The sequence below is a fragment of the Enhydra lutris genome, unplaced genomic scaffold (assembly GCF_002288905.1).
Source record: "Enhydra lutris kenyoni isolate GAN:26980312 unplaced genomic scaffold, ASM228890v2 scaffoldscaffold17, whole genome shotgun sequence".
NCBI classification, from domain to species: Eukaryota; Metazoa; Chordata; class Mammalia; order Carnivora; family Mustelidae; genus Enhydra; species Enhydra lutris.
The window spans coordinates 18,235,497-18,252,076 of record NW_019154101.1 but is presented as its reverse complement, the minus strand read 5'-3'; the positions used below and the strand labels follow the sequence as shown (position 1 = coordinate 18,252,076).

The 16,580-nt window shown below is 35.6% G+C and overlaps 1 protein-coding gene across 1 annotated transcript in view; it reads left to right on the top strand.

Moving 5' to 3' along the window:
* Positions 1–16,580, top strand: part of LOC111147752 (triadin) — a 296,121-nt gene that overhangs the window by 86,041 nt on the left and 193,500 nt on the right. Inside the window, 1 exon segment of the mRNA XM_022503974.1 lies at positions 14,422–14,503. Coding sequence (XP_022359682.1) covers positions 14,422–14,503 — 82 coding nt within the window.

Below are 16,580 nucleotides of genomic sequence, written 5' to 3'. Positions count from 1 at the left end.
TACACTTAATTACAGACGTGCATAGTTCCTGGACTTGGCATACCCCCAGAGGTTTGCATCTGATTATCTGAAGTCAGTGGCAGTTATTCAAGATAAATGTATTAGATTTTCATAATTGTCACAATCAATCCACGAAACATTCTTATCGCTATAAATAGCTGGTATGTGCCCAGAAATGGATGTGAGCACTTCTGAGTGGCTGTGATTCCTCTAACGCTGCTTTACTGTCTCAAACAGCTTCATTGTGATAAAGGGGCTCTAGGTTTTGAGAGAAAGCTAGTAAATAAAAAGACTGCTGTCCTCTTAATACCAAGTCATATGACTTCATTTCTCTGTGTCCGTTTAAAGAGAACCAAATGAAGGCCTGCTTCATTTTTCTCACATTCTCATTTCTCATAACTTTCTTACCCTTTTGAATACGGGGCTAGAATTTAGAGGAATTATCTATGCTGTGAGGAAACTTTGATTCAAGTATCCTTTTGGTCTAGCCTTGTCACTGTTAAAGGCATGGACCTGCTGTCAGACAAAAATACATCCCTCCCCAGGTAACCTACTGAGACTATTCAAAGCATGTTCTAAAATAGTCTGAAAAAGGAACAAATAATACAGAGTCATTTGAATTGCTGCATGAAAAGCAAGGGAAATTAAGGCTTAATCAAAGAATTATCAAACTAATTAGGTGTTATTTATTAATGTGTCATGTCTTGTAATAATCTTTTCTGTCAGTTCATATGCAAGAGTGAAGATTAAAAAAGCATTTCAGTAATTATGTGAATATATTCCCCCCCTGCTATTCTAAGGTTCACTTGGGTGGCCCAGTAGGCAAAGAATGGAGAATCTGTGACTTTCTAACCATTGAAATGAATATGTAGTGCTCATCACTTTTCTAAAGCAAGCCTTAATTTAAACATGGAAATAATAAGTATGCCCCATACCTATTTTGGTATAACTAATTGTGAACTCTGAAGCTCAATATAACTGCTTTCAGAGAGACTGAGATGATGGACAAATATTCCTCATCCATAGCTTGTTTTTCCTGTACTAGGATGTTTGTGCAAGATAAAGACGATGACGAATTTTGCAATAGTCACACTAATGCTACCAGTTTCAGCATTTTGATGTTCAACAGTTGCTCAGCATTTTCGAATCAGTCCTATGACTGCTCTTGTAGACTCTGGTATATTTTATATTTGGGTTTTCTAAAATAATCTATGTTAAGACAAAATAGTACTGTTCTTACCACATAGTAGTAATAATTATACCACATTTGAAGATAATATATTTTGCCTATTTATATACTCATCAATATCCCCGTTGATATGCTCAAAGTCATCCTATTAATCAATCTCCCAACAGTTACTAAATCCATGGTATATACTCAATAACAGTGGTCATAACATGAGTTTCAAAGCAGAAGGAGATAACAATCTAGTCAGATTATTACAAGGAAAGCAATGAACAGTACAAAACAGCTAGGGGAGAAAAGTGGGAGAAGATACCAATTAAGTATGAAATCATATCAGCAGATTATACTCAATATAAATGTCTAAAGAGGAGAGTGCCACAGAGGTTAGGATAGGCTTCCTAACAGTGTAGTCTTGGTATTTGTTCAATGCTTACCTACAGCCTCATTGCGATTTTTATTATCAATTGCTTATAATGAGTTTATTACTTATTTTTATTTAGGTAGTCAACTTTCTCACTCTCAAAGGGGTAGAATAGTCATATAGTTATATGTACTTTTAATTAACAATACCAAGTACGAAGTCAATACAGGGTAGAAACTGAACAAAGTAATAGCTCACCATATGGATGGCTTCTACATGCCTGGGCATCCTTTCAAATTAGATCCCATTATCCCTTAGTGTGTATCCTTTGTCATTCATACTTAATTATTTATATTACACCTCTTAAATCCCCCTACTCTATTTTATTCAGTATTTCTGCTTCACGGTTGACATGGAGCTTTTCTGAAAGACATACCGTCACCTACAAATCACTTTCTATTGTAACCATCCACAGTGTTTAGGTAATGAGCGTGTGTTTAGTGGCTAAGACTCATTTGTAACAATTAGAATCTCATACAGAGAATGAAAGAAAATAGATATAGAAAAAGGGTCAATACTGTCATATTGAAACATGCTATAAAAAACAACCTGATGATTTAATACTCTCTTATAAAACAGTGGCATAAGAAGTAAATGGCCTCCATTTTCCATTATTCATGATGGGATTATATTAATGATTATTTTCTCCCAGAGGAATATTATTTTTTTGTATAATTATAAACAGCCTCCTGGCAGTCACTGGATAAGCAGTGTGTATTGTTTTAAATGACAAAATAGTATCAATTATACACAATTTAAAACAGGAAGGGAAGTTGGATGACTTCCAAATGTGTCATTCAAGGGAGAATATATTTGTGAATTTAATTGGGTGTTAAAGCCTATTAAACAGTAGTTATTAACATGTTACCATTTTTCATTTATCCTTTATCTATCAAGTGCAAGTATTGAAATATTTAAGTTTATGTTATACGCCTGTAGTTGAAAAGGTGTGGAGTTTTATTGTTTTTTTTAAAGCACCCAGTAGAGAATTCTCTGCTAAAACAAAACGACAAATCCTTTGTCTCCTTCTGAGATAAATTCCAAAACCAGAAGGTCTTTTTTTAATTGGCTCTATGATTTGTCCTCAAGCTTTTCACATCTCTTCGAATTGTTTGTGAACATGGAATAGTTGCACGTGTCAGTGACAATTAATCAAAACAAACAAACAAACAAAAATGAAGAAGAGGAAGAAGAAGAAGAAGAAGAGGAAGAGGAATAGGAAGAGGAAGAGGAAGAGGAAGAGGAAGAGGAAGGAGAAGGAGAAGGAGAAGGAGAAGGAGAAGAAAGAAGATTTCCCACAAGTGGAGGAAAAGGGTAGAACAGTCACAACATCCCTTCCTTTTGGCAAGTCTTGTGTGATGTGGAAATAGCTAAACTGGCTGGTTGAAAAGTGCCAAATTGATTTTATTTTATATGAATGAGATCTCTGCATAAAAGAAAAACAACACTGTTTGTTCGTTGTTTGTTTTTTTTTCAAATGCCATGCAATAGCTTAAAAAAGTAGCTCTCTGCATTTGAGGATATGGAGAAAGGAAAATTACAAAGAGCTTTGGTTAACATGGCTTACCTAGAGTCGAAGAAAAGCTCAGTCATACTTATACTTTCCTGCAGCTACCTACCCTTTAAGGATTTTTTAGGATGATCAGAGATGATGATGATGACAATATTGATGAAGACAATGGAAAGATTTACCACTTGCCAAATCCTAATGTTATGCCAGGCCAGGGGTTGTGTTAAACTCTGGACATGGATCATCTCGTTGAGTTCTCATCAAAACTTGGAGCAACAGGAGAATTGTAAATATATTTTAAAATGGGCGTCACTGCCTATTAGGTCTTCTTTTTTTCCCCCCTTCATTCTGTTTTCTAAGAGTTATAATTTAAGAAAAACTCACAATGTCTTTTCTCATATAATGCAAATTTGACATGCACTCCTAAATGTTCTCAGTACAACTGCCAAAGAAAGCAAACGATCTGCTGGTAACTTTTATATGTCTTTATTGTTTGGTCAGTGAAAGGAATCTGGTTTGGAAACCCCAGGCAGAAGGCACTGTGACTTCACACCTAAGAGCACAAATGGCTTGTCATCAAAATTACTGAAGGAATCTTGGATATGGTTTATTTTTAAATTTCCTGGGGTTCTGTTAAGCTGGCCACAGGCCCGATAAAATATCATGCAGCTCCATGATTAGATTTTTAGGCATATTTTATTCTTAATGGTTAGAATGACTGCAAATTGAGATGGAGGAGAACATAGAATAAACTTATTTCTAAGGTTGTTGGTGGGTCTTAAGTTATCAAGAATGAAAACAACAGATTCGAGCAGTTTAGGAATTGATTTAGCAATCAACTGTGCCAGCTGCTTTCTGTCAATAACCTCTTTGGTAGAATCCTAAAGTCAAACAACCAGAAAAGACAGGAGACAGAAGGAGCCATTATTTGTTCTTCCTGTTTAGATAGTTTACAAAAATGTCAAGCCTCCTATCTCTTAAGAAGTGAATTGGTTATTCTACTTGTAAATTATTTTAATACGATCTGTAAGTGTAATGATTTTGTCTTGGGAGCCATCTTTTCTCTTATTTCCCCATTTTTCTGGTTACTCATATTCCCAATGATCAATAATTTGGTGTGACTTGATTTTCCATCTTTGAGTAAATCTCTAAATTGTGTTTGATCTCTGAAAAATAATACTGAATATAAAGCCTGAACTATTACACTTAGACTTGAGAGCTATGACATGTTAAATGCACTCATATTTAGATACAGGCCATGTTATGATTACCTGGTTGGTAAACAATAACCTTATTAAAACTGATTCTTTTGTATTAACAACAATGTCCAGTTAAATTAAATGAATAATAGCCCATTATTTGTTCGTATGTTAATATGTGAGGGAGGAAGGTCATGCCTAGTGATATAAATGAAACCTGGGATTTTAACTCAATTTGATTTTAACTCAAAATTGAGATTTTGTGAGAGTTATTATTGAGATTTTGTGATTTATCTTGAAAACTATGCATTTTTAGTTCTTATCAATTATGTTTTTAAAATTCACACATAAATACCACATTTTAAATATTTACCACGGAAAAAAGTTGATTTTTTTAAATTAACTAAGCATATAGTTTATTCAGATCTTTTTAATATTTTTTCAGTTTTCCTGAGATAATTGACATATTATATTAATTTTAAGTATATAACATGATGATTTGCTCTGTGTATATATATTGTGAAATGATTACCACAATAAGTTAACATCCATTTTCTCACATAGTTACAATTCTTTTTCTTATGATGCAAACACTTAAGATCTAATCTCTTAGCAATTTATAGGCAATATTATAGTCACCATGCTCTATATATCATTCCTGGGACTTACTTATTTTATAAGTAGAAGCTTGTACCTTTAGGTTTTCCTCCCTCCTTTCACCCACCCTCCAACCCCCTCCACCTCTGGCAACCACCAATTTGTTCTCTGTATCTATAAATTCTATAAGTTTAGATTGCATATGTGAGATCATATGGTATTTGTCTTTCTCTGTATGGTTTATTCCACTTAGCATAACAGTGTCCAGGTCAATCCATATTGCTGCAAATGGCAGAATTTTCTTCTTTTTATGACTGAATAATATTCCATTCTATTTCTATAGGTGATAGATGGATAGATAAATAGATTCCAGTTCCAGTATATACATATATCATATTTTCTCTATCCATTCATCTGTTGATGGATATTTGGACAGTTTCCATATGTTAGTTATTATAAACAATAGTGCTAAAAGTTGATTTCTAGTAAGGTGAGCCCATTTTTATTCTATAGCTTCTCCAACTACTCAACACCTTAGAAAGTAGGCATCCCCATTTTGGTAAAGAATGTTAGATATTTTTGACATTGGAAAATAGCATCTCAGAGACCTAACTTGAATTCATTATAACTTTGAATATTGAGTTAACATAGCCAATGGTCAAAAACGTATATTATTTGTACTTTCAGTCGTTTCAAACTAATAAGACTTAAAATGTCCATTATAATATCACTTTATTATAAGACAGAGGACTGCATTTAAGATGTTTTTTAATTATTATAAAATGATATCATTGACTATATATACTATAACAACATAATTGCCCATAATTAATTTAAATTATTTAGCACTTACTATTATTCTAAATGTTGTTATATATTTTACTCATTCTTTCTCTCTATACTATTTCTAAAATAAATGCAAAACACAAAGACGACATGCTTCTGGGCAAAGAGCAGCACAGACAATCTGCATACGTGGGTCCTATTTCTAAGTTGCTTGGGTGAATTTAACAAGTTGCTCAACTTTAGACTTCAATGTTTGGCACTAAAATACCGTTCATGTTACATCTATAGGTACAGAGATATTTGGGCTGAAAAATACCTCAATGGATAATCTATATAGTCTTCTTTCCACTTAAGGGGACCTGCAGATATTCAGAATATATTGCAAGTAGTATTTCTTGACTGAAATACTTAATGAAGCTACATTTCCTCATTTTTGGGCGTTAGCTCATTTTTTCTCACGAGCCATAGTTAAACACATTAATGTATCACTTTCACGGAAAGATTGTTGTTCCATTCATAAATAGGTAAAGATTCTCACAGAAAGAAAATGCTTTGGTCTGGAACTATGATTGATTTATAAATAAACAGGTAGATAAATAAATAAAATTTCATTATTTTGTTGGAAGTATTTTGCACTCAATCAAGAACTAAAAAAGCTATTCTTCAATCTGTTCATATGCAAACATTCTAGAAAGAGTGTGAGAGAGTAGCATTTAGTGACATTACTGATTGACTCATTCAGTCATTCATTTTTCTCCTTTATTCATTTTCCCTTCCCAAGTATATATTGCTGTTCTAGATTTTGTCCTTAAGTTGCTCAAAGTCTAGTGAAGATTAGAAAAAAATGGGGGGGTGGGGCAATGGGAAGGAAGAAAAGCCCAAACTTGTAAATAAACAAACAATAAGCCTTGAGGATCAGAAGGTAAAGTGCATCTTGGCTGCTCTGGGAATGTGTAGAGCTGGGAGGGGCATGCATAGAAGAGAACCAAGGGAGGTGATAATACAGCCAAGTTCTGAGGAATCACCAGAATAAGCCCAGTTCTAGGAAGTTTCATCACTGAGAATTTACAATCCCAGAGATATTTGATTAGATAGCAAGTAGGATATTTGCATTCTAAGTGCGTGAGTGCATTCTAAGTTTTTATTTCTTCTCATTGAGACTGCAGTCCATCTAACTTGCCTCATTAATCTTTTTCCCTCCCAGCTTTGACCTTTGCACTAAAAGAAAAACATATAATTCATTTTACCCCTTTGTCTCCTTCTTCCTTCTTTACTCTCTGCCCCTTGGTTGACTTTGCTTGCAAATATGATTTGCTGTGGATTTCAAAGACTTATGGTTTGGATAATTAAAAGAATTAAGAAAAGTGAGGAAACAGTAATTCTGAAAATTCTGAAAGCCTCTTACTTGAAAGTCTATCTAGAATTGTGGAAATGAGGTCAGGTTACCAAAAAGATTGATTTAAGTAGTGAGTCTTTTTGATGGGCCCCTGAGGTCAGTTCAGCATCTAATTAAGCTTAAACATAGCATGACCACTGAAGAAAACTATAAAACTCTTCATAGTATGAAATAAATACTTACAGATCTTTCAAGGGTTATGAATCATTGATGATAATGGATGAGATAATTGACATTTATCTTAGCCTTCTGAATAGATAGTAAATAAATAGAAAAAATAAAAGGAGTGGGAAAAATCCTTAATCTTAAATTGGATCTCCTCTCAATGCATGATTTTATTAAGCTATTTACACTTCCAGGGACCATTTTTTTCCATCTGAAAAACCAGGGTGTTGGAATAGTTGATTTGAAAGGTCTCTCCTACACTCCAAAATTCTATGATCATGCTTCTGTGCCTCTGTTTTCGTTAGGTCCCAAACATCAAGTATTCCATCATAATCAAGGTATAAGGATAAATAGAACAGTGATATGATCTTGAATCAATCTTATTTCCTTTCTTTAGTTGACTGTTCCATGGAAAATCATTTCTACTTCATAAATTGGAGATGAAGAGGAAAAAACACTTATATTACCTTTATCATTTTTAATCAAAAGAATGTATGAAATATGCATTTGGCTACTATTCCATGCTTTCCATCAAAGTGAATATGCAAATATATAACACATGGAAATATTAGGGAAGCTTTTTATCAGGATGCAAAGAAACCTTTCCAGTAGAAACATTTTGGCCTGAAGGAGGTTCTTTGATCTAAAAAGTTGAAGCTTTTGGTGTTTTAAAACCCTTATAGTAGTGTTGTGTAGCCAATTTATACTAGATAATACATTGCTTAAAACTTTTCTAAAATCATAAAAATACTTTGATAATTAATTACCAATGAGATATATTATTGGAATGACCCAATAAAGTAACTATGGCTTCTACTTCAGTGTCCTTTACACAAGACCTCTGGCAAAACTGAAAACTATATAATCCAAGTGACAACAATGACTAAGCAGTTAGTCCATAAACAGCACCTAGCTGGGTAAATGGAAAATTCCTTGCCCTTATCTGGATGTTCTTACTTGTTCCCAGAAGCTCAAGTGAAATGATTTCTTTCCCTCACTTCCTACCTTAAATTCATTTAATAGTCCAGTTGGGTTTATGTCAAAATGTACTCTGAATCCATCCACTTACCTACAGCTTCTGTGTTTTTCATTGATCATATATTAAAAAACAACATCCACTACTCAGAATAGCATTCCTTATTCCTCTTTATTGAATCATTTTTGATAGGATACTTATTTGTATCTTACTTACTTATTTAGTATTTTTTTGCCTGTCCACTAGAATCTCAGCTCCACAAAATGGGTGATGTTGTCCCTATTGTTCACTGCTATAATGGAGTTATATGGAGTATCCAAAGAAAGTGCCTGGTACTCAGTAGGCGTTCAATAAATACTAGTTGCATAAATGATAGAACCTCAACCCAACTAATCCAAACCCACGTCACTTCCTCACTTGAGTTATTTCAGTAGTCTCCTCCTGATCTCTTGCTGCCTGTCATATCCTTTTCTCTACGTTGTTTTTGTTCATGTAGCAGTCAGTAATCTTTTAAAAACCTACATGCCTTGCTAAAGCCCTAAAAAAGCTTACCATTGCCCTTAGGACAAATCCAAACTCACCAGAACAGCCTAGAAGACTCTGATATGAGCTTGTCTCTGTTCTCCATCACCAATGACCTTTAAGCAAGGCAGCCTGGTCCCTAGCTTAGGTTTTTTGTCTTGCTTTATCATGTCAAGAAGCCTTTTATCAGAGATCTTCCTGAAGTTTGCTCCATTGTATTCAAGTCAGAGCTGCAGTGTGTTCCCCTTGGAGGCAGGGCCACTTCCTATATTATGCATTTGTATAATTTGTATGCTTACACATAGACCCTCCATTCTGATTCCCCTACCCTAAGACAGCAGGCCCTGGACTGGAGCTGCGACTGCCCAGGAAAGAGCTGTCTCTTAATTTTGCACTAAGTAGGTTTTCCTGGCCAAACCTTGCTGTGATGGTCCGCATGCGCTCAAAAAGCATGAATTTTTCTAATCTGCACAGAGCTCCATAGGTTAGCGAAATCCAGGTTCACGGTAGCCCTGCTCTTCCTTTTCTGTCCACTTTAGCATGATCTCTTTCCCCAAGGCATTGTCTGATTCACCACTCTGTTTTGATATCCCTACATTCCTGAGATCAGGAATTATCTGCCTTGCTTGTGTTTTGCCTGTCTCCCTCCATCTCTGCCATACTATGCTCCTTAACAGCAGGGTCTATGTCTTTTCACTGTGCTCCCCCAGTGATTTCATTTGTGCTAAGATGCCCCTGAATACTCACAAAAACCCAGCTGGAACAGAGATGATTGTTCTCTAAGTCCTTGAAACAACTGAGACCCAAGTTAAGTGATAATTGCCTGTTTCCTGAGTACCCCCTCCACAAGACCACATACAAGGGAGGCAAAGTAGCTCTGCAGAATTTAGCAGTTCATGAGTGGCAGGTATAAAGATACCTATATTGGAGTAAACACCTCCTTGATCCACCCACCTCATACGAACTCCTGAACTTTTTCAGGTGGTTCTTTACTGCTGAGGGCCTCATGTCATGGGCAAATTCACAAACCTGGGATTATTATACAAAAGGTCTAAAATTTTTGTTTTAACAGATGGGGTGGGGAAAGGGAGGAATGGTTGACACCCCCAATCCTTCAGATCCCCCTCCCAAAACTACATGGCAAGGGAAAGACACTCGGTAAGGAGACTCAAAGATCAAAATGTCCCTATTTTAATAAAGGACATTAGCACAATCACATGTCTCAGACTAAGATATAAAACCATATTTTTTTTTTTTTTTTAATTTGGGGTTTCCAGAGTGGACACTGCCACTTTATTTATTTATTTATTTTTTTTAAAGATTTTTTTATTTATTCATTTGACAGAGCTCACAAGTAGGTAGAGAGACAGGCAGAGAGAGAGGAGGAAGCAGGCTCCCCACTGAGCAGAGAGCCCGATGTGGGGCTCGATCCCAGGACCCTGGGATCATGACCTGAGCAGAAGGCAGAGGCTTTAACCCACTGAGCCACCCAGGCGCCCCTAAAACCATATTTAATTTTACTATTTGTTCAATTCCAGACTTTAAAAATGGTATTCCACATGTTATAAAAATACTCAGTCTAAGAACATTGTGCAATGCATACAACTAATATTATTGCTTTAGCAAATTTAACCATCATTTTCCTACTAAATTCAGATCTCCCCACTTCCTTGTTAGTCATAGAGTCACAACTGATTTTTATGAAACTGCAAGAATGAATAAGAATCTGTAATTATGTTATACAGTGTATTTTTTAAAAATGTAAGTGAATTTTAACTCCATGGCCACTTATTAAAATGATACCTTCTCTATCCCAGAATCTGTCACCATTCATTGTTGGCAATACAGAGGCCTTTTGAAGAGTTTACGATCTTCTGGTTGTACTCAGTATCTCCAGGAGAATGTAATAGTGGCCTTAAGAATTAAATATCTATCAGGCATTAGAGGAAAACATCTCCTCAACATTTGTTTCAAGATTTAGGGGATAGGCTTTAGCTATATAGAAATGTTGTGGGGGAATATCCTTTGATAAAGAAGCCAGTTGAATTAAATTTTAGTACAGTGCGTTGTTTTTTACCTCATGTTATCTGAATTCAGCTCCTAGCCTCCTGCTTGACTTGAGATTCTGAGTAATTCCACTCATCATTTCTAGCAGTGTGAAGAAAACATTGGTAACTTAGATCATTAGAAGGAATGCACACTGCCTACTATCCCCAGTGGAATTTGACTAAATCAAAATAATCAAATTGACTTGTGTGAGAAAAAAACTCAGAACAATAAAATATTGGCAGTTTACAAATATGCCATTCAGGTATTATGGAAATAACCCAGCCCAAATCACTCAAGAAACAAAAATAAAGCCAATTCACTATGTTCGAATGTCAGAAGGATTTTCAGGTAATAGTTTGTAAAATGAAGGGCACCTTTAGAGTTCTAACATAAATTTCAGCAATCTAAATTGTTCCTTCAGAGAGTAACAGTCCTCAGGAATTCCGAAGGAATATATTCCTAATAAAATTATAAGCTTCTTTCCTATAAATGAGTTCTATTTCTGTCATGTTTAACTTTATCTGTTGTTATGTCTTTGTTTATGTACTGCAAAGTCTGTTTCAAGTCCTCTTGTGTAATTAGATGGGATATAAATTATAAATTCATTATTGAAAAAAATAGTGTTTTGAGTATTTACTATGCGTTAGAAGATGCATCACTTAATCCCTATAACAGCACTAAAAACTCTCCTCATTTTATAAAGGCCCTAAACTGAGGCTTGGATACTTTAGGAGATTTTCAAGTTTATCCAGACTGTAAGTGATAAAGCTGAAACTCTCACATACACAAACTCTCACCATTTGACTTTAAACATAGTCTTTATACTAAACAGCACTCTTTAAGATTCTATTATTAGTATAACATTATATTAGCATCATTTATCATATATTATTCATACATAAAATGGTCTCTGATTTCAACAATATTCTCTGACATTATTTGAACATAAAAGAAGATTTTTCAGTCGTGTGTCATGCTCAAGGATGACGTATCTGATTCGTTATGGTGCTCCCTACCACAATAGACATTTGGTCTGAACTGATAATTGCCCTGCCAAGGTGACAGAGCTGTCACTATGGAGGCAAGAAGACTTCTGGCTTTTTCTTTCTCTTTCTTTGATCCTGCTTCCCGGCTGTGTCCATTGCCTCACAATGATACAATCAGCCATCACAAGGAGCTTACTATAGTTGATTACGGTCATAGAGAATTTCTGTTATGGACTAGATATTATACTTTCTGCTGCAGAAGGCACCGGTTTGTTTGTTTTAGGAGTCCTCCATACTTTGGCATCCATGCCTTGTTTTCACCAGATTCTCTCTGTGTGGAATCCCTTCCTCTCCTCATTTCACCACCAGCAAACCCAGGTCAAGTCTTTACATACAGGTTACAGTTGATTTTCTCCAGGGGTCTTTATGCAACATCCCCTCTGTATGTATTATTTCCCATCACCACACTGTAGTATTGTGATCTATTATCATGATCTAAGTCTATTTTAGTCAGTGTATTGGAAACCTCTTGAAGGCAGAGCTGGAGTTTAATGTTTTTGGTATTGGCACATAAGAAGGACTCACTAAAATGTTTTTAAAATAAAATAATGACTTTATGGTTCCTCCAGGAAAATCTAAAAATATATTAGAGTATAAATTATGAATAATTCCCCTGGAAAGAATTTTGTTTTGAAATAAATTTCTAAAAAGCTTATCAAAACTATAAAGGATTGTGATTTTCCATCATCATTGTTCATGAAAGTATATGACAGGATAAAGCTATCTAGATTGAACAGGAACCATTCTATGAAGATATTTTTGAAAGCCTCAGTATTTGGAATAATTGATTTATATTCATGGTCACTTGTATTTTAAGCTTTAGTCATTTAGTTAACTCCTTTCTAAATCTAGATGATCCCTAAATTTAAGAGCTACGATATATCAACCCACCGTAGAAATAGTTTTTCAAGAATAGCTCTCAAGCAAGACTTGGGAATGGATATTTACAAGTATATATCCCTTTGACTTACACAGAAGGTGGAGACTCAGTGTGGAAGCTTCATGCATCTGTCCCACCTGCAGTCACGGACCCCCTTGTCATAGATGATCCTTTTCTGGCTGAAAGCAGCTTTAAGTACCTCAAATCCGGAGCCTCCATGGAAATTCAGCTCTACTTCTTAGTTGCTGAATGGCCTGAAAACCTGTTCACTTTAGTTTTCAAACAGTAAAGTGAAAATACACCTACATCCTAAGGAGCTTGTGAGGATTAAATAACTTAATATATCAAAACTGATTGTGATTGTTCTAGGCGTAGAGTGAGCAGTGTATAAATGTTAGCTAGGGAAAAATCATGGAAATCAAACTGCTTTTAAGAGTGCCCAGCCTCACCTTTTCTTTGTGCACTGAAAGAGGAACTTGCATGTTGCAATCTGTTTCTATCACATCTTTGCTCTCGGGAGGAAAAAAAATTGACGATAATATGGATTGATACTTTTCTAGGTACGTGGCCTGCATGTTATGAAACGATGTCCTTTTATGCATACTTGAACATGGTCAGGAATCCCCCTAGATAGGTCTAACAACAAGGAAATCCTCTAATGAGTGGAGACTAACCTCTGTGTGGCATGAAGGCTCGGGCTGCTTCCCTTCTCACCAGTACAGAACGTGGCGTGTGTGCCTATCCAAATACTCTGCTTGGTAGTCCACAACCCGCCAGAGCAAACTAATTTTGACAAATTCTAAAAAAGGAAAACTTCCAGGAAGCAGGCAGGTCTGCTGACATTTGATAATATCTAGTTGTCAGTGAGATTTCTAGAAGGTGCACATGCCCACGTCAATTCCTGGATTTAAAAGAAACAGGGCAGAAGTTTGTGGAATGAAAATTAATGATAAAACATTTTGCAAGCATTTCATATGGGATCATATGTTAGTTAATGTTTACAGTTCATGGCCTGGATGGTTTTGGTTAATTAAAGAAGTCACTTGGGATAAGGAAGCACTCAGAAACGACTGTGGGTTTTTATACAGTTCATAATAAGCCCAGAGACTTGAGGGAGCCTTTCAAGACTCTATAAAACTGAATATATTTTCCCTTTGGCCCATTATTTACTTAACTGCAGGTCATTTATTTTGGCAGGAGAAAATATACCTGTTCAATATCAAAAGGCCCATGAATTTTAACCTTCTTTTATTGCCCTATTATATCATTTGAGAATTTTTAGTTAAATGAAAAAAATGGTGATTTTTCTCTATATTAGGAGTCCTCTCAGCTTCTGTGATTTTTAGTTTCCATAATTTAAAGTGCATATTGAAAATAAATTGCTTTATTTGATTGCATGTAGATTTTCCATTAATGAAGTCCAGTAGATATATTTAACATTTTATATACATCTATGAAAAGTAATATATTCAGAAATGGGTCTGAAGATAACGGAATCTGTGTATGTATCCACTTAAAGATCTCACCTAATAACACTTTTCTTATTGCATAATAATATGAATTTATACTTTGGATTATGAATTATGCATGTTGGAGACAGATCTAGCTATTTTAGTCATGGATATTAAATTTGTTAATACCTTTTTTTTTTTTTTTCCCCAATACCTACTTCTACATTGTGTACAAAGGACAAAGCCCAGCCTTACCACCTCTATTACCAACAGAACAAGCTTCCAGACCCACTCCGGCATCACCTCCTCTTGAAGGCAAGTATTTTATTTTTCCTAAGGTCTTCTCTATTGTAGATAAAATAGAATGTAGAGAAATAAAACAAAACAGTAACAGCAGGAACAACAAAATCCATATTTTCTCAAGTAGTTTTAGTATGTCTTAGCTGCAGGTTACTTTTCTTGAAATTACAACTTGTTGCTTTTTGGAAAACCAAAAATTTCCTCTTCAGATTTTATATTGGTAACTATCAGCTTCCAGAAGGATGGCCAGCTTCATACCCTGAAAACCAAAGCAGAAAGTATAGGGACAAATGGATAAGGATATGCCTTGCAATTTTTGAACTTTTACCACAACTTGACCAATTTAGCATCTTAAGACTCTGGTGCTAGTGTTTCTGGGTTTGAATCTGAATTTCATCTCTGATCATTTGAGTAAATTTTTTGAAGTTACTTGAATTCACTCTTCATGAGTTTTATCATCTATAAGATGGGTCAAGATAGTACTCACCTCACAGAGTCAGTGTGAGGATAAAATGGTGTGTGTGTGTGTGTGTGTGTGTGTGTGTGCGTGTGTGCGTGTGTGTGTACCAGTTTACAAGTGCTTTATAAAATTAGTAGTTAATACTACTACTCGTAAGTAGTTCTTCAAAATACAATGCTTCAGGACTGGCAAAATTAGAAGAGGGAAATGTCACCATAATTAATTTTGCTAGAAGTTCAAAATCATTTGTCTTTACTTATTCATCCAACTATAATTTATTAAATCCCAACAATGAGATCACATCAGGCATTGCCTAAAGTACTGGGGATTCAAAGTATAATAAAAATTAGTTCCTGTCCTACTAAGACTCAGTTTACAGACATAAAATTAGAAATAATTAAAGAGGAGCCAGATTACACAAGTAATCAAAGCCCAGTGCACCATTAGTGTTTTTGCAAGAGTACAGATAGAGGTCTCCTTCAGACCCTCCTAGCACCCTTTCCACTCACTCCCAGCTCTGTCAAACCTGAAAGGGACACCACCCTGCAAATTCTAACCCCATCTAGCAAACAGCCGTTCTTTGGTCTTCCTCTGAGACTAGAAGTTTCATTTATCAGGAGGCCCAAACAGTCACTGGCAACAGAGAAAGAACTGTCTGAGGGAAGAAAATTCAGGGTCGTAGGATCTGGAGTGTAAGAGAGAAAAAACCCAGGTGGCCACACCCTATTGTCCCCACAGACTCCTAGACCCAGGGCAGGGTGTAGCCAGAGGAGTATAAAGCACACAGCTTGCACAAGGTGCTCTGGTTGCTGGCTTCTAAGAGGTGCACTGATTACACAATGTAATAAGAACCAAAAAATAAGTCCCCAGACCCCATTCCCAAATGAGCACTGTGGAAGCTTAGAGAAAGGAGGGCATAGCTCTTCCTGGAAGAGGTGAAGAGGACTCCAGGAAAAGCTTCTCTGCAGAGGTCACTAATGAGCTAAAGTCTCAAGAACAGGGAAGCATGAGCAAGGAAGGCAAGAATATTACCAATAAACAATTGGCATATGCAAAGGCATGGAGATGGGAAAGAAAGTCATTTGGTCCAGAGGAGCAGAAGTAGCTCAGCATGGAGAGAAAGAAGAAGTCATGGAGAGGGTCTGGGACAGCTCATAAAAAGGCATGCAAAAGACAGCTTGTGATGTGCCTTGTAGCTCAGTCTTGGATTTATTTGTATCTTAAAGTTCTTATTAGGGAACATTGAATAGTAAGGTAAGCCTACAATATACTCAGCCTGCAGATACACTTATCAACATTTTCTATGCTGGTCTATCCAAACTTCCTCTTCTTTCCTTTCTTTCTTCCTTTTTTTTTTCTCATTGTGTTTGTATTTCTTTTGCAAATCTCTAAAATCATGCTATTTCACCAAGCTAAGGAATTTGTATTTCCTTTTAAAACTTTTGAGACATTTACATGGTTCAAAATTTAAAAGTTACAGAAATGATATAGGATAGAAAATCTCTGCCTGGCCCTATGCAACAACTCCCCCAGTTCTCTTTATAGGAAACCGATGTTCTTTCCTCCAGAGAGATTCTGTGCATATACAACCGTAAATATTTCCTCCTCAGCTAAGAGATTTTAATTTTTTTCTATA